Here is a 22117-nt window from a genome sequence, read left to right as displayed (position 1 = left end):
ACCAGCATCTTCATTATGCACACAGTTATGTTCATTCCACCCTCTGGAGGAACAGCTAGTTAGGTTCGACTCCCAGCCATGGCATGCAACATCGTCAAGAAGAATTAATCCCGATCCTTCACCGTATGTCGCTCCATGTAAAGCCTCAGCATTGGTGGTGGGATGGCCAAGTTGTCTGCATACGACCTGTGCATCGTTGACATCCCAACCATCATCACACACAGTGCCCCAGGCTCTATCGTAATAAACCTCTACTCGACCCTCGTACAGCGAGCTTCCTCCGACAAGGCGGATGTTGACTTCTGGTAAGAGAGCAATATCATGAGTCGTTTTTTTTTTTTTTTTTGATAAATCTGAACAAGGTAAGCACAACCCCGACAAGTACAACAGATGCAAACTTTGTTAAAAGTCCAGGGCATTGTTTCATAAAGCTGTTCGTAAAAGTTACGTACGAACTACTTAGATATGACAAGCTTAGTGTGTTTCCTATAGGTATGGTTAAGTTCAACGGTTAGAATTGTAATAGTTAGAATTGTACACTACAGTTATTCAACCGTGTATTGATTATCCATGCTCCGTTTGGGGAAATTGCTCTGTTAAAAATAGAAATATTCTTTATCGGTTACAAAAGAGGGCAGCACGAATTATCACATCAAATTTTGATTACGAAACTGCAAATGGGAATGACATTATCAAGGTTTTGAGTTTACGAGCATTTGAAAATAGAAGGAATTATTTTTTGTCAATGCTCATGTATAAATGCATCCATGAACTTGCCCCCACCCGAATGTGCAATAATATTGAAATGGTTTTTGACAGGCATGGGTTTAATACAAGAGCAGCTGAGTCTTTAAATGTGGTACCACCTTAACCGAATGTAGAGTGTTTTAAAAGCTGCTTTAGATATACAGGAGGAAATGTATGGCACTCAAAATGGAACCAAAATGTTTTAAAGAATCAAAGTAATTGTCAGCTTTTAAATTGTTATGTAAGAAAATGTATTTCCCTGATGTTATCAAACGTCCTGTTCTTACATTATATGTATCGTATTATTTTTTTTGTCACACTGTATTTAATACCCAAACTTCTGCCCCCCCCCCCCAGGAAAAACGTAGTACAGTGTATCTGAATTCAGCTCTATTTCTCAACAACCGAGATTCACCATTTGATATTTTTGCCAAAGCCCCTGGAAAATGTATTCTTTTGAACAATTTCTAGCTACCAGTTTTCCTGGAAAATATCATTTTGTATTTTTGTTTCGTTTTTAAGTTATTGATGAAAATATAGATACTTTGGGGAAACCCCCAGCAATTGACTGATTTCTTCAAAGAAAAACGCAGTATCTACAGCGGAATAACTAGGATTAATTTTATTCTTTACAATTGTTAATTAATCAAGCTAGAATACCTGTATTTACATTCAAAATGTATGTTAAAAATAAATATGCATCCTCCATCCTTCCATTTATGCCCTGATTACAGAGCAGACTTCATAACATTAACTAATAACAGATCGTTCTCGGAACGTTTTACTTTTTCAGATTGCAGCTCAAACCTAAAAAGTAAAACATTCCCAGACCGATCTAGCTGTACGCGTTTAATATGAAGCCTGCCAGGGCTGTAATGTGATGCTACATGGCCTAGCCGCTAACTAGCATATAGATCTAGATCTGTAATGTTACAGTCTAGGCTAGAGTCTCGACCAAAATAAATTTAAATCGGATGTCTGGACCTAGATCGATCTAGACTAGTTTTTATATACCGTTTATTCTAGGCTGGCTACGTACCAGGCTACACTAGTCTTAACAGTTACAGCCTCAGGCTATAGTGGTATGCGAAGCGAGGTAAACACAAATGTATGCATTTGTGTTTACCTCGCTTCGTGTGACAATCGATCAGCTTTATTCTTTGAACATTGAAATAGTTTTGAATAACCTACTCATTATCTGCAGATACATTTTTCTTGAGGGCTAGGCTCACGAGTAATTTCCCCCGCGACAACATTTTGTTTTAATCCAAGTACACACTGTACCGTACATGATGACTAGCTGGGCCCTGTGCAGCTGACTGCATGCTCAGTGCAGTGCAGCTGCAAGCTGTCATTAACAGTGCTGTGCTGTGTTATTTTACTGTACACTAGGTTAGTCTTAATCACACACTGTGTTTTATAATTATAAGGATAACGATCTCATCAAGATATTTACTAATCATTATTGTTTCGTTTTAACAGATATTTTTAATATTATGTTTTATCATTGAGCAAGTATATTTGAAGAAAGAAATTTACGTTCAAATTACAGAACAACCAGCAAAGTATTCACATATATGAATAACAGTGTCTGGTAATTAAGACTAGCTTTGTAGATACCGGTACTGCGTTTTTCCTTGGGGAACTATCCATCGTGTAGATACTGCGTTTTTCCTTGGGAAAAGAGCAAGTTAAGTGTAAATACTGCGTTTGGCAGTTACGGAAAAGGAGCTTTCCAAACATTTTTTTTTTCCAAAAAAACTGGATATGTCATATGAACAAGGATTGCCCACTGACTATAATAATATTTATGCAAAAAAGTGAAAATCGACAAAAATGTCAGATACTGCGCTTTTCCTTGGGGGGGGGGGGGGGGGGGGGGAGGGAGGGGGGGGGGGAAGGTCTTGCCTGGTGCAAAGTATGTGTGCGTGAGTCCTTGAATGTGTGTTATGGGTATACAAGCATTCAACTGTTTAGGTTTAATGGGAAGGACTGCCAGATTGCATGTAATCTATTTTTCAGTGTAGATTTTCACAGGGAATTTCTATCTACTTTTTATGATCGTGGGCTTGTTGATTCAAGTCCTTACTGGCACAGTTTTTAAATTCCTTTTGTCCACCAAATAGTTTGATTTATTCAAGCGCTTAATCTTTACCAAACCGTGCTGGCTGTGCGATGAACGGGACAAAAAGAAAAAAATAGGAAGTAAACCACCAGAGTAACAACAATGAAGGGATTATCAAATTAAACTGAAATTAAACATGCCTCATTAACACATTCTGTTCATAATTAATGCCAACTTTCAAAGCAGTAGCACTATTCCTTCAAAAGTTATTAGACTTGAAAGTGAAGAGTGTGAACAAGGTTTTTCAGAAATGAAAAAGGGATTCTAAAGACACACCTAATCACACTATTCTACCAAAAATGTTCGAGATAAACTGCTCAAAAAAACACACTTTCCTGCCCGTTTTATGATACCAAATTTTAGCATAATGTAAAAAAGAAGACCCGCTCTTTCAAAAATATGAAAAAGTCAAGTTCGGCTAGGTTGACCCATTTCACTTATTTTCAGTCAGTTCAGACTTTATGTTCGTTTTGAGGTCACATATAATCTTGCATCATTTTATTCGCTGTTTTAACATATCCTTTTCTATAATATTGTTTCGTCTTATCATACATAGATCTAGTTACTACTGATTACAACTATACGTGTTGCTCCTTTCAGCTCTGATTGCTTGTTTGTAGTGGTTTTTATGCTTATATTTATGTAACATGATTTTTATATCGATATAGTTGGATCGACAGGACCTTGATGTAAAACAGCATTCACTTGCTGATCTTGTTATCCTGTCAAAATATGTTGAATAAAATAAAAAGAAAATAAAATAAATGTGCAGATTATAATGGTCGTATTTACCTTTTAGCACGTATGATTTCAGTTACTTATTTTTTCAACAAAGTACGCGGAATATTGACATACAGTCGTACTTTGTTAAAACGAATTGATAAAGAAATGAACACTTTTGCCCAGCTCAAAATCATTTTTTTTTTCGTCAGTCATTCCTAACTTCACTAACAGTTTTACAAAACTTGGCCCTGCACTGGGCTACTCATTATTACAAAACAAAATTGGTAATTACACTCATCTCAGTACGTGTGTGCTATTTGAAAGTATTCACAGAAATATTTTTCATTCTGTCTCGAAACCCGAAAGTTATGATAGGATTTGTTATCCCTCATCATGGGAGGGGAATAGGTTGTGGCTGATCCATAGGAGAGGATTGTAATTAAATCAAGATGAAACAAAGGTGACTACTAGTAAAGGAGGTGTGTGAAAACCTAAGACCTATGGACGTACAGAGGGATTATTGTTGTTACGACGAAGTCTTTTTATTTCATCCGAATCAGCAAATAATTGATTGTTTGGGCCTAAAATCTCTGCGGCTTTAACTGTTTTTAAGTATTATGGTATACCCAGCGAAGTCTTACCACATTTTACACCAACGTCTTTATAATGCCCGCAGCTATGGTTGTTCCGTCCGTTGAAAGAACAGTTATTAAGACTCGGTTCCCAGCCATTGCAGTCAACGTTGGAAAGAAGAATGTGTCCCGATCCCTGTCCATAATACCCTCTAGACATAGTCTCTGCATTGGTGGTGGGATATCCGAGTTGTCTGCAAACAACCTGTGCATCTTTGTCATCCCAGCCATCGTCGCACACCGTGCCCCAGACTCCATCGTAATAAACCTCCACCCGACCCTCGTACAACGAGCTTCCTCCGACAAGCCGAATTTTGATTTCTGGCAAGGCAGTGTGACAATTCACATGATATAAGATAAATGGACAGAAACGTGGCGGAAACAACAAGGATTAAGTGTATTCATTAACATTTTACTCATGTACAAGAAATTACTTCGGTTTACCCACTTCACTTTTTTTTTTAGTCCTCACGTAAATCAGTATTCAAGAAGTGCGACTTCTTGTTTGTTTTGTGATGCACGGTCAAATAATAGATTATGTACAAGGCTTGACATAAAGCAATATAATTACTAGGGACCCTGAGATGGATGTTGCACACACCGTTTTTTTTTTTTTTCAAAGAAAAGAAACCATCAAAAATGTAGAATTACGTACATTCTTTTTGTTTGCTATTCCAATCTAGAGTGTGGGAAAAGAAAAACCACTAGGGGCCCAGTGTTTCATAAATGCATGCCCTACTATTATTACCGTGACAAGGGTTTTCACGACAGAATTTAGTGATTTCTTTTTCTCCATGCATAATACACAAATTACGTGGATTCAGTTTACTCTCTCAGGTTTGAGCATTCAGCTTGAAATTTTGCATATGTGACCGTTATAGTTCAAAGATATGCTAACTTAATCCTTCATTATTGTTGAAATATGTGTCTCCATGGTAACAACATATTTTGAATAACAATTGGTATGAAATATTGTGAATCTAGCTAACTCTCTGAGTTTTTGAGCATTTGGCTTCGAATTTGTCTTATGTGACCGCTGTAGTATATACAAACGTGCGTAAATTCAATATATTCTTCCGTTATGTTGAACAATGTGTTGCCATGGTTAAAGCATATTTTGAGTTGTGTTCCTATGGTCACAGCACACAAACTAACTGTTTGGTTGAGTTGGCTCCCTCAGTGTTGGATTGGTGTGTTAATCGCATTGAGTGATAGTTTTAGTTCTGTTTTGTACGCATATGTAACATTTTCGATATCTATGCTGCGTGTGATGATTGTTGTTTACGAGGTAAAAAGTTTAGGATTGGGGGTTGAATGGTATTCGAGGAATCTGAATATATTTATGTTGAAATTGTATTTTTCTTTAATTTAGGTTTTTGAAATTAGTTAATGTATGCATATAAATATTAGTGTATTATTGTACATTTATTTTACAAGACGTCAATGGTCATATGGTTATTTTGGAATTTTGTCTTGTGTGTCATGTTTTCAAGTTTCAAGTTTCAAGTTTTTATTTCATATTTCCATTTCTCAGTGATGGGATTACAAAATGATTGACAATAAAACAAAAGTACAAAACATATACAACCATATCTTATGTTTGAAGAAAAAAAGACAAACAAACATTACACACAAATATAAATGGTCATTTTCATCTGAGGATATCACAAATAAATGTCAGAAATATGATGGGGCCTACATAAAAGCAATGATGCTTGTAAAAACTGTAGGTTCACGAATTTATAGGCGTGAAATTATACGGAGAACGGACATGTTTATCTCGACCAACTTAAATTTTACCAGTGCAAAATCAGTATTAAAAACGAACTATCGAATCACATGAATACTTTAGTATTGCTTAAACGAGACTGTACATATTTCGCCGTGTTTACACACACACACACACACAAAAGTGCTATAACGGTATCGTCAAATAACTTGGAGCTGCAGACAAAGACAAAAGACTGGGGGTATTAAAAAAAATGTTGCTAAGAGCCGGGTAGTGTGTATCCACTAAGTAATAGCCGTTTTAGTTTGCGTTTGAAGGTGAATAAGGATAAGGAAGAAGTAATATCTTGAGGGAGGTCATTCCAGTATCTGGGTCCAGTAAACATAATTGTTTTCTTTGCAAAAATAGTGCGAGTACGGGGAAGGTGATAAGCGTCACTCTGACGAGTGGGGTAGCAATGAATAGAGCGATTTCTTTTGATCATGTGAATAAAAACGGATGGTAACTCATTAGTTGTTAGTTTATACATGAAAATTCCAAGATTATAATGAAATAGGTCTGGAATTTTCAGAATTCTGTTCTGATGAAAAAAACAGTTGGTATGAGCAAAATATCCGGCGTGGTTTATAATTCTTATTGCACGCTTTTGAATACGAAGAAGGGAATCTAATAGTAAATTGATTGCATTTCCCCACGCCAAAATTCCATAATTAAAGTGTGGAGATATTAAAGAAGAATATATACTCTGCAAATTATAAACAGGGAACAAATGTTTAAGCTTGTTTAAAATTCCAATATTTCTGGACAAAATTTTACTTACAAAATTAATATGAGTTTTCCAGAATAATTCTCGGTCAATCCAAAGCCCTAAAAACTTTGCGTTATTGACCTGCGTTAAACATATATCATTTATTTTGATCTCATGTGGGACAACATTCAAAGAATTACTGAATACCATAATATAATAAGTTTTTTTCTATATTCAGGGATAATTTGTTGGCATAAATCCAGGATTGCACAGACCTAAGCTCAGTATTCATCATATCAATTAATGTATTAGGGTCTCGATGAGAACAAAACAAACTTGTGTCATCAGCAAAACAAATAAATGATAACATTGGCGATGATTTTTGAAGGTCATTTATGTATAAAATAAATAAAAGTGGGCCCAAGAGGGAGCCCTGTGGGACTCCACATGAAATAAGTTTTAACTGCGAATCATAGCCGTTAATGTTAACAAATTGCTTTCTATCAGTTAAGTAACTCTTAAACCATTCGAGAGGTGGCCCGCGAATTCCATAATGATACAGTTTAGAAAATAAAATTTCGTGATCTATCGTATCAAAAGCTTTAGAGAAATCAAGAAAAACTCCAATTGTACGCTCAAAATTATCTATAGCATGAGCTACCTTGTCTATAAAAGTGAGTAAAGCATGGGTTGTATTATAATGTTTTCTGAAACCAAACTGAGAATCTGATAAAATATTATGATTTGTGAGAAATTTCAATAATCGCGTGTAAATTATCCTTTCAAGGATTTTAGAGATCGAAGTCAATAGAGAAATTGGTCGGTAATTATTCACCAAATCTTTCTGTCCCTTCTTAAAGATAGGGACAACTTTTGCAACTTTCATTTTATTGGGGACTTTACCATTAACTAGAGATTGACTAAAAATGTATGTTAAAGGAGAAATGATTTGATTCAAAACATTTTTTAAAAGAAAATTTGTAATTCCATCATATCCTGAACTTTTTTTATCGTTTAGATTCTTGACGATATCAACAATTTCTTCTTCAACAATAGGTTCAAAAAATATTGATTGAGGATTCCTATTACCTAAATATCTATGATATTCAGTTGGGGATTTCGGGATTTTACTGGCAAGATGTGGACCAAGACTTGCGAAATAATTATTAAAAGATTCCGCCATGCTAACCGGATCGTTAATCTGCCGGCCGTCCGCCGAAATATATTTGGGAAGATCAGTATTGGTTTTGTATTTGAGTGTCTCGTTAATCACCTTCCACGTACTCTTCCATTTTTTTTGTAATTTGAATGGTGAGGTCTTTGAAGAGGAACACTAGATTCATAGTTAGTGGTCAAAATATTCATAAAATTTTCAAATGCTAAATCAGTATCGCTTTGAGAGTATACAGTGGATCAATCTTCTGAACTTAATTTCTCCCTAAGTTTATTAAGGTTAGATTCAGACATTACACGAATACCCGGGTGAGAAACATTAGCAGTCATAAAATTTGACCCAAGGGCATAGATTGGAAAATGATCAGTGACGTCAGAAACTATTATGCCAGATGTGATGTCAGAAAATAAGTCATTTACAAAAATGTTATCAATAAGAGTAGATACATCATCGGTTATTCGAGTCGGTTTTCTTGTAAGGGGAATAAATGATTTCGACAACATAAGGTTTAGAAAATCTGCGCACATAAGATTATCGTTGTAATTAAGAAGATTGAGGTTAAAGTCACCCATGACAAAACATGTCTTACTATCAAAATAACTGCTTGAAATAAGGCCGCAGAATAAGTCTAAAAATTCAGCAGGGTTTGAGCTGGGTGGTCGATAAATCTCCCCAATTATAATATTACCTTTATTTAAGGTTTTGACCTCAATATATACACTCTCATAAACTTCTGACATCACGTTTTGAAGTTTGATATGGGCCATGGCGTTAAGGAATTTCAGGGATCAGGCTGGGATAAATTGACATGCCTACGGGCAGTAATGTCTTTACTTTTGTGTGCCCTGATCCTCATGTTGCCTCAATTTTTTTTTTTCATTTTCATGTTATGTAACGTTTACGGCACAGTGTATTCCTTAGTATAATGTTCATTATGTTGTTGTTGTTTTTGTTTCATGTTTTTAATGTTTATGATTGTATCGTATGACTTTACCGGGTCGAATACATAATAATAACAATTATATTATACATCAAGACTAAAATAATTTCATCAATATATGGCATCATGGAAAATGGTATCTATGCCTCAAGTCAATGTCGGACATTATGATTTTATAGCATCCCTATTGAATCCACTCAATGTACAAGATAAAATGCTTGCCAGTTTTTGCATGTACAATTATAAAGCGTTTAAACGATAGTAACCTTTGCTTGATATAGTAATTATTATTGAAATTAATGTTTGCCCTATATTTTATCCACCGAGAAAACCGATGAGAAAATTCTTAATTTACATTGAGAAAATTACAAATTACTCATAATTACTCATAATAACATGTCTGACGTTTGAAAGTAAAAAAAAAAAATAGTACATATTATATTTTGAAGTAAAATGTATCCACACATACCACATCGGACGCCTGCATCTTTGGAGTGCGAACAGTTATGGTTATACAACCCTCTGTGAGAACAGGAAGCTACATTCGACTCCCAGCCTTTGCAGTAAACGTTGTCAAGAAGAATCGATCCCGATCCTCCTCCATAACTTCCTCCAGCCAGGGCTTTCGCATTCATCACCGAATATCCGAGTTGCCTGCAGACAACCCGAGCATCTAAGTCATCCCAGTCATTATCGCACACCGTGCCCCAGGCTCCAGCATAATAGACCTCAACCCGACCCTCGTACAACGAGCTTCCTCCGACAAGGCGAATGTTGATCTCTGGTAAGAGAGCATTGTCGTGAATGATTCCCAAGAAATGATATGTGGTACGAATAAGGTTTTGGTGAATCAATGTGATTACAAGGAGAAAAAAAAAACAACAACAACAGAGAATCAGCCTTTAAAGTGGAAAGCTCCATCTATAAACTTGTAGAAGAGATTTTTTTAAATATTATTGTTTCGTAGTCTATACTTTGCAAAAAAGTTCGACTATTACCTCGCCGTCTGAACGAGGTAATCACAGCCCCGACTAGTGCATGCACATGCAAACTTTGTGATAAGTCCTGGGCCCTGTTTCATAAAGCTGTTCGTTACGATACTTGGGAATTTGCGGAGGACTTCGAAATGGGAAGCCAAATATTCATGGTTTCATATCATTGTGTATTTCAATAGCTTAAATTAACAGTTGCAGATGATAATGATTATATGCTTACATAATAACACGTGATTTTACTTGAGAGAAAATATTGCCCCGATATAAGTGGGATATTGAAAAACACTATACTTTGTTAAAACATAAGGGAAAAAATGGGCACAAATATTGCCGCTTCGTAACTACAGTCGATTGTAAAGGTCAGGCATAACTTAACGAACAGCTTTATAAAACAGGGCCCTTAACTGGGATATACATTAATACAAATCGATGATGATAAGTACCTATCAGGATGTTAACGAAAAGTATTCATAGAACTCGTTCCTTCTCTTTTAAATCACGAAAGTTATAAGATGGGCTTTTCATTCCGTCTTGATGGGAGGGCAGAGGGTTGTGGCTGATCTATCGGAGGGGTTAATAAATATGAAAAAAGGAAACGGATATGGACTATTGGTAAAACAGGTGTTCGGCGATTCACACGGGATGAAATGGAATTTATATAAGCTTTAACAAAGATAGATCCTTATGTGAGCATGATTAGGGAAGGTTAAATCAAAGTCTTTGCGGGAACAAAATCTACTTTCGAGAAAAAATGATAATAAAAGAAACCTGCACGTTGTCAAACAATGTCGTTCCTTCAAGTCAAATATTGCAAAAACTATTAAAGGCATGAGGAAATACAAAAACATTTATTTTCATATTATGAAGAAGCCATTTATTTTCAATCCGAACCAGCATGCGTTGATGTTTTGAGCAAAAAACAAAAAGAAAAACAAAAAAATCTGCGGCTTCATCAAGAAATACTGCAATAATATAATACCCTGCCAAGTCTTACCACATCGCACACCAGCGTCTTCATGATACCCATAGGTATGGTGGTTGTTCCACCCGTCGAAAGAACAGTTAGTAAGACTCGGTTCCCAGCCATTGCAGTCAACGTTGCCGAGAAGAATGGGTCCCCGCCCCCGTCCATAATACCCTCTAGATATAGCCTCCGCATTGACGGTGGGATATCCGAGTTGTCTGCAAACAACCTGGGCTTCGTTGTAATCCCAGCCATCGTCGCACACAGTGGCCCAGGCTCCACCGTAATAAACCTCCACCCGACCCTCATGCAACGAGCTTCCTCCGACAAGCCGAATGTTGGTTTCTAGCAAGGTAGTGTGATAATTCACACGATATGGAATAAAATTAATGGACAGAAACATGTCGTCAATGAGAATGATTAAGTTAATGCATTTTACATTTAAGTCATAACCAAGAAATATCATCAATCAAAGGAAAATGTGTTTTAAAGAATGAAACTTCTTACACTGTCTTAAACGTTAAGGTTTGGCTTTGCAGCTGAGCTCAAAATTTGGTCTTTTTTAAAGGTAATCTGAATTGTTATTTTCTTATCATTGTGTCGTCCATAATCCTTTGCGCACTAGTCAGATATGTCCTGAAAGTGTATGTCCGACATCTACCTCAGGTTGCCTCGGGCCTTCGAGCTACCGCTTTCGTCAGTCCTTATTATCAGTATATAAGAATAAAAAAAAAAAAAAAACGGTAGCCCGAAGGCCTGAGACCACCTAAAATAGATGTCGGACTTTCAGCATAGTTCAGGAAAAGCCATACTCAAAATGTGTGAGAGTCTACATTGTTTCTGTTTGCTTTTCCGATTTACTGAGTGCTTCAAAATGCATATGTAACTACCATTGATCAATGTTTTTATTACCAAATTCAGTCAAACTGTTTTTACCCATGTTTCCTCCAAATTTTATGTACATTTTCTAAAGAAAGTATTAAAAAACAAAATGTTCGTAACAAAAAAAAATGATTTGAATAATTTCATGAATACTTTGGTGCCGTTGAACATCACGCTTGAAGTATTATGTCAAAAAATTGACTTCTCATCTTTAGTGAACTTACTCACTGTAATAAATAAAATGTCTGTTATTTGTTATATGTACAATTTAAATAATGAATGATTATAATCTGTATTTGAAAAAAAAAATAAGGCGACCAACACAACCTGTGAGAAAATTTTGAAATCAAATGAAGAAAATCGTACAAACAGCGAATCTCCTCAAATCATCAAAATAGCATGTCTCCCGTTTGAAATTAAAACGAAATTCATATTGCGAAGTATCCTGTCGTCTTTGAGTGTCACACCAAAAGAAAACAGCACATTATTTTATACAAACTATACTCAATTAAAGTGCCACTTCTTCTATTTTTTTTAATCTATCTTTTTTAAGGATTACTGTCCGGCGTAACAGTTGGCACGTTGACAACTCGTAGGCTTACCACATTGAACACCTGCATCTTTAGAATGCCAACAGCTATGGTTGTACCAGCCGCTGAAAGAACAGGAAACAATATTCGACTCCAAGCCTTGGCAAGAAACGTTGTCAAGGAGAATCGGTCCAGATCCTTCTCCAAAAGTTCCTCCAGTAAGGGCCTTCGCATTGCCAGTGGGATATCCAAGTTGCCTGCAGACGACCTGTGCAGCTAAGTCATTCCAGCCATCATCGCACACCGAGCCCCAGGCTCCATCGTAGTAAACCTCAACCCGGCCCTCGTGCAATAAGCTTCCCCCAACAAGACGAATGTTGACTCCTGGTTAGAGAGCAGAATCATGATTCCGAAAAAATAATATGTAAGGTTCGAATCAGGTTTAGGTGAATTAATTCGCTTGAAAAAACAAAACAAAACAAAACAAAAAGCATAGCATCAGTCTTTAAAGTGGAAAGCTCCACCTATGAAGGTCGAGAAGAGATTATCCCATTGTTGTGTAGCCTTTTTCCCAAAATTTTCGACTAAATTTGCCGTCTGAACAAGGTAACCACAGCGCCGAGCAGTTCACCTGCCGATTCTGTGAAGAGTCCATTGCTCGGTTTCATAAAGCTGTTCGTAAAGTTACTTAGGGCGGACTTCCACTAGGGCGCGGACAAGCCCAGGAAGGGTTGCGGAAGCAAATTCTGACATTTCGACATCCTGTCCGCGTCAGACGGGGAAAGAAATGTGCGAATCGGCTTGTCCTAGGAAATTCCTAGGACTGTCAGCGGACTATCCGCGGACTGACTGCGGTCATTCCTAGGAGTGTCCTAGGAATCACTTCGGAAGAGCGCGAAATGTCTTGGAATATGGTAATCGTAGCCGGGCAGTGCGGAAACATCTAGGATTACACGAGGAATGAACGCGGACAATCACGATGTCTTCCGGACTACATAAGTTAGACATGCGGACAATACCACGGAAATGGAAAGGTATTTGACGCTGACTTTTAAATGTCCTCATTATTTTGAGTGCTAACCGTCATGGAGGTCACACAGCCGAAATTCGCTTTGTCCTATTGCTTTAAATACCAGCTGTGAGGGATGCCGCTGAGATAGCATTTACAGCTCACAGGTCAGTGAGGCATCACGGACCTGATGCTTTCCACGACTCCTTACAAATACGAACAACTTTGTTTTCTTTCAAACCTCGTTTAAAGAAGTATATTTTAACTCAATAATAATTGGTATGATTTTGTTCTGAATTTATTAGTATTGTTATACCGATTATTATGCTGAAGAATAATCATATCATAAAATGGCCCACACAAAAACATTCAACTCACCTATTGCACTCGCACAGCACTCACTCACATCTCCTTTTCCCTCTAAAGCAAACTATTGTAATGTAGAAACGTTTGTGTTGCTCCTTTATCATTTGAGTATATGAATATAAGAACGACCCAAGTCCATGGAAGATCATTTCGAGTAAACTTAAAAAAAACTTCATATCTTTTTTATTTGTCCAATAATATTCTATTTAACTGTGATGGGAAGGCAACACTGTATATACAAATTAGAACATATATTATTATGACAATTAACATTTACATTAAAGGGGCATAGTCCCAGTAGTGTAGATGGCGCTGTTGATGATACTGCCGAAGATTACCGAAGTAGAGCTGTCATCAAGAGTAAAGTGCGTAGGTGTTGCTAAGTAACGTTGCCTTTGTTGTCTTCTCTGCGCATCGCGCAGTCTGTAGTAATGCCAGGGTGCGTGCATATGTGCTTGTTATTATGACATCACAGAAGAAGTTTGCTAAAGCTGTCATCCCCCTCAGCCGAATCATGAGCCGAACTGTGATCGGACCACTGACTACAGTGAATCGGACTTCTTCGGACTCGGGAAAGTGGGCCAAAGCGTAAGCGCCAAAAGAAGTCGATAGCGTAGGTCTCTATAGGAAACTTGCGCCGTGCGCCCGCGTACGCATTTGACTAAAACACGGGGACCATGCACCTTTAATTGTGGAGAGGCCATGTTGTGTGGTGGACTTGGGTCGTTCTTTGATTCATATGGACTTGGGTCGTTCTTTGATTCATATACATGATATTCTGCTATAGAGATGGGGGAAGGATGAGAGAGGGCGCTATTATATGAATGTAAGAATGACCCAAGTCCTTCATTCTTACATTAATATAAGATTTAACTCATTAATTTCAGGCACTTCCGGGGGTAAATAGGATTTATCATTTACACACAAGATGAGTCCATGCATAAGCTACAATATTTCCCATGTCAAACTGAATTTGGCCAAAAATTGGATTTGGGTCGTTCTTATATTCATATATTCATTTGGTTATATGTGGGCATAGATTTGTCACATTGATGTAATTCATAACCCTGCACCTCAAAATAAACAAAAAGTCGCCAGACATGAATTTTTAGTTAAGACCATATTCTGAGAGAGCAGACTTTAAGCTTTAAAATGATGCATAACTCAAATCAAATGGACTCTCCTAACATATCTAAATATTGGAAAGAAAGCACAAACTCAGGAAAAGTGTGAACTGAGAAAAGAGGCTCTAAAGTACAGTGTCTATTCAAGCGCTTAATCTTTACCAAACCGTGCTGGCTGTGCGATGAATGGGACAAAAAACAGGAAGTAAACCACCAGAGTAACAACAACGAAGAGATTATGAGATTAAACTGAAATTAGGCATGCCTCATTAACCCATTCTGTCCATAATTAATGCCAACTTTCAAAGCAGTAGCCCTATCCTTTCAAAAGTTATTAGAGTTGAAAGTGAAAAGTGTGGACAAGGTTTTTCATAAATGAAAAAGGGACTCTAAAGACACACCTAATCACACTATTCTACCAAAAATGTTCGAGATAAACTGCTAAAAAACACACGTTCCTGCCCGTTTTATTCTACCAAATTTTAACATAGTGTAAAAGAAGACCCACTCTTTCAGAAAATATGAAAAAGTCAAGTTCGGCTAGGTTGACCCATTTCACTTCTTTTCAGTCCTCACGCAAAATCAGTGTGTACGACTTCATGTTCGTTTTGAGGTGCACGGTCACACACACACACACACACACACACATATATATATATATATATATATATATATATATATATATATATATATATTTAATGACCCAGGTTCACTTTTGTGGTGTTTGAGTTTGGCGGTCACATTTAATGCGACCTAAACGATGCACTATATATGTATAGATGTAATGACAACTATTAAAAATCCCTCAAATGAAAATGACTTCTTAAAAGAACGCAAAAAAAAAGGTACAATTGTAGTGCAGAGTGCTGCATCCTCTTTTTCCTAGTTACAGTTGGCAAAATATCCACTGCCTTCTGCTTTGCTTCCTTCATTCGGGACTGAAAAATACTGATATTTACCTTTTCCTATATTTCAACCGGACACTTGCATTATATAGATTCGCATCGGCTCCGCGCTGTCGTAAAACATCCCTGGTGTCTTCCGCTTTCAGTCAGCTTCCCCACACCGCGGGATTCTTTCAGGAACGTTTGCGGAAGTTGCGGAAGGGTTCCGGACAGGCGAGATCTCCTGAGGACATCGTCAGGACAAGTTGCCGAAGGTGTCATTTTCCCCGGAAGTTCATTTCCCCGTCAAAATTTTGGCCTCGATCAAAATTTGGACGCGGAAATTGTTCTCTCTCCCAAAGGCGCGGAAACGCCCGGACATGCTTAAGACAGTGAGCAGACACTTTCAGGAACGTGCGGACAGGTTACCAGTGCGGAATTCCAGATTTGCTTTCCGGGGGCTTGTCTGCGTCTTGCTCGCGCCCTAGTGGTAGCCTGGTCTTCGGAATTTACGAACGACTTCGATATGGCGAGCCAAGTATAGGGAATGTAGCTGATCAGTCGGAGGGGGTACATGCAATACATTTGAAAAAGGAAACGGATGTCGACTAGTGGTAAAGTAGGTGTGTGACGACTTTATAGACGGATTGTTAAACACTGTCGTTCAAGTCATGTTTTGAAAGAAATAAACAAGCAAACAAGCAAGCAAACAAACAAACATACTAGGACTTTTATAAATACAAAGGGCTTTACTTTCATAATTTCATTATGACGATTTTGTAAATCCGAACCAGCATATGTTGTGATTTTTTTTTAATCACTGCTGTTTCAACAAGCAATTCTTAAATTAATATAATAATATATCCTAGCAGCCAAATCTTACCACATCGCACTCCAGCAACTTCGTAATACCAACAGGGATGGCTGTTCCAACCGTTGAAAGAACAGTTAGTAAGACTCGGTTCCCAGCCATTGCAGCCAACGTTGTTAAGAAGAATGTGTACCGATCCCTGCCCATAATTCCCTGTAGACATAGCCTCCGCATTGGTAGTAGGATATCCGAGTTGTCTGCAAACAACCTGTGCATCTTTGGCATCCCAGCCATCGTTGCACACCGTGCCCCAGACTCCACCGTAATAAACCTTAACCCGACCCTCGTACAACGAGCTTCCTCCGACAAGCCGAATGTTGATTTCTGGCAAGGCAGTGTCAGTGACAGTGACAATTCACACGATATAGAATAAATGGACAGAAACACTCCGGAAATGAAAAGGATAAAAGTGAATCTGACTCGTAGGAAATGATTTCAATCAGAAGAAGAGGTGTTTTTAAAACCAAACACAAAATGTAATTTTCCAAGATAACCTGAATTAATCAGTAAATAATGCTTCGTTCACTTGTCAAATATGTACCACCATATAACATACAAATGTATCCAACAATACACTCTAAGATTATTTATACATGGCTTGACATGAAGCGGTATTATGACCCGAGACCAATTGAAAGAAATGTTGGACACACCGTTGCAGTTGTTGTTGTTTTTTTTTTCCAAAGAAAAGAAACATCCAAAATTGCGAGTGTTTACATTGTGCCTGTGTCTTTTCCAATTTAGAAAGTAGGAAAAGTAACACAATTTGAGGCTCAGTGCTCATGTATGCGTGCAATATTGTAATTACCGTGACCGGGGTTTGCAAGACCAAATTCAGTCAGACCCTGTTTTTCTTTATCCTTCAACAACTTTTATCTTCCTTACTTAAACTTTTATATGCAAATTTGTCAAATATGCAGAAATTATTGTCGTACAAAAATGTATGGGCAGGAAATGTAAGTGGCATGCTGGGGGGTGTTTCATCAACGAGTTTGTCGGAGGTTTTCACCGACAATTTTGCTATTAACCAATCAGACGCAAGGATTTCAGTAGCTTTTATCAATTGTCAGTGTAAATCACTGACAAAAAGTTTCATGAAACGGTCCCCAGAGGTTATTAAGGTTATATTGCATATTTATATATATATATATATATTATATATATGGTGTCATTGAAAATCGCATACTTTATTCTTCGATAATGTTGAACATTTTGACTTTAAGAGCATACTTTGCGAACTCACTGTTTTCCCTCCCAGTTATTACATGTATAATTATGAAGGTTTTAAGTGACACCAACATTTGCTTGAAATGTTATTATTCAAATTAAGCTTCCCCTATTTTCTTAACCATCGAGTCAACCGGTGAAACAGATTTGAATCTACACGGAGAACTCCGTGCAAACACAATGACTGCAAACTGATCGAAACATCATAACAACATGTTTGACGTTTGAAATTGAAATTAAATAATACATAAATCATCATGAAGTAAAATCCCATCTCCACATACCACATCGGACGCCTGCATCTTTGAAGTGCGAACAGTTATGGTTATACCACCCTCTGTGAGAGCAGAAAGCTATATTCAACTCCGAGCCTTTGCACTTAACGTTGTCAAGGAGAATCGGTCCCGATTGTCCTCCATAATTTCCTCCAGTCAGGGCCTCCGCATTGGTGTACGAATATCCGAGTTGCCTGCAGACGATCTGTGCATCTAAGTCATCCCAGCCATTATCGCACACCGTGCCCCAGATTCCACCGTAATAAACCTCAACCCGACCCTCATTCAATGAGCTTCCTCCAACAAGGCGAATGTGAACTATTAGAAAGGGAATAGCGTTTGAAAGAGTGTACACGGAAGAAAAACAAAGAAAATAATCATCTGAGACAGAGTACATTATCTGTAAATATCAAACAGAGCTAATGACATTACGTTCAAAGAAAAATGTTGTGTTGCAGGTAACTAATTATATGCACGGTGCAAACCAACTGCACCCAACATTATTCTGAAACAGCAATGTAGTCCTGGTTTGAAAAAACAGTCTACTTTTTTAATCTATGCACTTTTATAGATTTTTTTTTGTTACACTTGATATGTATATGCTAAGCTCTCCTGTCATGAAAGTATAAATATGTTTCAAATCTTTGATTTTTTAAACAAATGACCATAGTAGGTTAATTATTTTAGAGGCACGACTTTTGCAAACAAAACAGCGTCAGGAATGTATGAGTTTTTAAACCCCCAAATTCAGTAGAACACACAACTTGATAGTCAATTACCATATAAAAAGCAAGCTGCATGAGATACGAATGGAATCGCGAGAAGTGCTGTCATTGCGCACTTGCATTGTTTGGTGATTTGATTTTGAGTGGGTTTGTGCGGTTTGGGCTGAATATTCGAATTGACACGCCATTCGGCGTGCGAACGTGACACATCATTTTTTTTTTTTATAAGGGGAGGAAAATAAGTCGAATATGTAACTTTCGCGATTGTTCATACATACACGTGCAATGTTTATAATTATAAGAGATAAACACTGCGGTGAGATTTTTCCGGTTTCTTAATGAAGAATGATTGTTGGGTGGTACGTGGTAGAAGGTTTGAACGGTGCACTACTTGTTCATTCTTGGGAATTCATATGTGTCCCTCGAAAGGGGTCTGCCTGCGAGTAGAGTCCATACTAATACGTTGTGCATCGGCCTTCTACCACCCACTTTTATGAGGGGACTTGAAAGAGAAACAGATACTGCGAAACACCATGTCAACACAAAAAAGGGGGAGAAGGCTAAAAAGACAAACAAACAAAGAATGTCTGCTATTTTCTGATACGATTTTCAAAATTACCTAGTTTGATCTCATTTTTATAACATCATCGGCTGCAGACAAGCAAAGATAAACTCGAACCCTGTCTCTCCCCCCCCCCCCCCCGGAAAAAAAGGAGGAGAGCATGGAGGGAATGCTAAAGTAGATGTATTTTGATGGGGTTCTCTCAATTTATGTTGGGCTTAAAGGGGTAGTACAGTGTTGGAGGAGATGAGAATTAGGCTTTCAACTTTTTTGCGAGATACCAAGGAAACACTTTACGATAATACATACCATTTCAAAAGGGAATACAAAGTTTATTTTATGAAAATCAGGTTTGAAATGATTAAAACATCTAAAAACAAAGTAAGACAAAGCGATCGCAATATAGTGTGAATCACTCTTTTTTGGATATATCTATATATATATATATTTATCATACAAATGTTGAATTCCTCATAGAATTACATGCTTTTTCATATTTCATAAGAGGTTTCTCATTATGTCACCGGAAAATGTTACAAACCTGAAATTAGGTCTCAACGAAAGCTAATGGGGGGCAGAGTGTCCCTTTAAATTGTGATTCTGTTTACAAAGGTGGAGGAAATGATTGATTGAATACAATCTTTTTTTTTGTGATGTATGGAATTGATTATTTCTTTTTGATGTAATTTGGATATTTATATACGAATACTAGTATATGAATTCAGAATGATAAATAGGAAATGAATTTTCTCAGAGAACTATATTTAAGTCTGCTGAGACAAACAAGCCATTTTGACGCCAGCTTCGCTTTCTATTTTCTCACGTACCCGACTCGGTAATCGGTTTTTGAACCGTTGGCATCCCATTCGTCGTCGATCCGGAGTGAGTATGTGACTGGCTCTCTTCGAGGGTGCTGTCAGGCACCGCTCTCGTAGTTGACAAGCCATTAAGTTGCTCTGTTGCAGGATTTTGTGTTGAAGATGAGTTTCTCATCCTATCTATGACTCTAAGTGATCCAACGCTCGTAGAGTCTTTCAATTTGTTTGACGGTTTACCTACACACGCACAGACATTATTAACATAACTATACAGTATGTCCCCTAAAAAATTACAACCGGACCCCCCGCAATGATATCTTTAAACATAGTGAATCAATCTGAATACAAATTGAGGGAATGAAACTATAACTCATTGCCCACATCTCACAGAAAACCCCATTCGATTTGCTTCAGTGGTCAAAGAAAAATGAGGAATTTTGCAGAGGATGTCGGGAATCTCTTTTGTCCAAGTTCTGTCTATTATTCACGCACTAGAGCATTGAATTGCTAAAATTTGAAAAATTAGACTCATGACGTGCTTTACAACAATCTACATTTCTCTTACCCCTTAACCAAATTGAATGAGGTTTTCTCCAAAATAGAGCTAAGGTGTTAGATTTTAAGGCCCCGAAGTAGCACTTAGACAGGTTTATCATTTTGGATGTTATCAATTCGAAAATTTAATCAGATTTTTGCATTGATAACATTCAATATGATTATTTTTTTTCAATGCTACTTCAGGGTGTTAAACTTTAACATCTTAGCTCTATTTTGCAGAAATCCCAATTCGATTTGGTTGAGCGGTCACAGAGAAATGGGGATTGCAGTAAAGCATGTCATGAGTCTGATTCTTCCAAGTTTAGCACTTCGATGATTTTGTGTGTGAACAATATACAGAACTTGGACAAAAGAGATTCCCGACATCCTCTACAAAATTCCCCATTACTCTTTGATAACTGAAGCAAATGGATTTGGGTTTTCTGTAAGATGTGGGCAATGAGTTAAAGTTTCATACCCTGAATTTGTATCAAGATTGATGCAATATGTACAAAGATATAATTGCGTAGGGCCCCGTTGTAATTTTTTTTTTTTTGGGGGGGGGGACATAATATGTAAATATATATATATATATATAACACTTCAAGTTCCAATTCGTCATTATCTGTCGCTGTAAACTATTCAAATACTGCTTTATTTTCTCTTGTGAATTTGTTATAGGATTATTATTAAAGTAGGGATTCCCATTCTTGCCTTAATTACAGAAAAAAAGAATCGGGGATTGGGCTCAATCCTAGAAATTAAAATGATATCTAAATATAGAAAATATTCAAATTTCCGTCATAACAATTGAACTGCAGTTTTTCTCTAATTTCGTTCTTGCATATTTGCCAAAATTAAAAAGAAACAACGGCAAGAAGAGATAAATTCACACGCAATACTGACGTTACTGTAGACCATTTAATTGAGTGTTAGACCTCCCCCCCCCCCCCAAAAAAAAAAGGAAACGCAGAAAGAAGACAAAATAATAATAAGATAAGGGAGTCATCGAAACACATCTATGGCACTTAGCCCATCACATTATTTTACTCTTATCCTGTAAATACTGTTATCTTTCGGACTTAACTTCTGTGTAGGTCATTTTCCAGCCCATTGAAAATACAAGGAGTCGTGTGAATACGTGACCCGCAGCAGAAAAAAAAAATGCAAACATGTGTATTAAACAGTGCACATTATCACCAATCAGAGTATTATCGAACCTACCTAAATAATGGAAAGAAGCACAAATTGTTGAAAATGGTGTACTGAGTAAAGAGACCTTAAAGTATGGGGTCTATTCAAATGCTCAGATATGACCTGAAAACGTACGTAAGAATTTAAAATACGTGAAACAAGTCGACCTATATATTACTATTTTTAACGTGTAGTTATACAATACAGTGAGGGTAAATCCCCTCCCCATCCGCGGTCTTTTGAACTTCTGAGGAGACTGTCTTCAATCTATTCAAACTGAATCTATTCAAACTGAATTGAACTTGGGATACGTTTCCTATCGAGAAGTAAAATGAG

The 22117-nt window shown here is 37.2% G+C and overlaps 1 protein-coding gene across 1 annotated transcript; it reads right to left on the bottom strand.

Annotated features, from left to right (window-relative positions):
- Positions 1 to 104: 104 nt before the first annotated feature.
- Positions 105 to 20225, bottom strand: LOC139725126 (scavenger receptor cysteine-rich domain-containing protein DMBT1-like). The gene is made up of 8 exons (XM_071636211.1): positions 20060 to 20225; positions 17955 to 18263; positions 16456 to 16767; positions 12250 to 12573; positions 10808 to 11122; positions 9288 to 9599; positions 4377 to 4548; positions 105 to 186 (listed from the first exon to the last, which is right to left on the bottom strand). Exons 1-8 carry the CDS (start codon positions 20223 to 20225, stop codon positions 105 to 107), a joined length of 1992 nt encoding a protein of 663 aa, XP_071492312.1.
- Between the last annotated feature and the right edge of the window lie 1892 nt (positions 20226 to 22117).

Source organism: Diadema antillarum, unplaced genomic scaffold (assembly GCF_040938485.1).
Source record: "Diadema antillarum isolate AM-2024a unplaced genomic scaffold, OU_Dant_1.0 seq00000015_RagTag, whole genome shotgun sequence".
Taxonomy (NCBI): Eukaryota; Metazoa; Echinodermata; class Echinoidea; order Diadematoida; family Diadematidae; genus Diadema; species Diadema antillarum.
The sequence above is the reverse complement of the archived record's forward strand: the minus strand, read 5'-3'. Positions and strand labels throughout refer to the sequence as shown.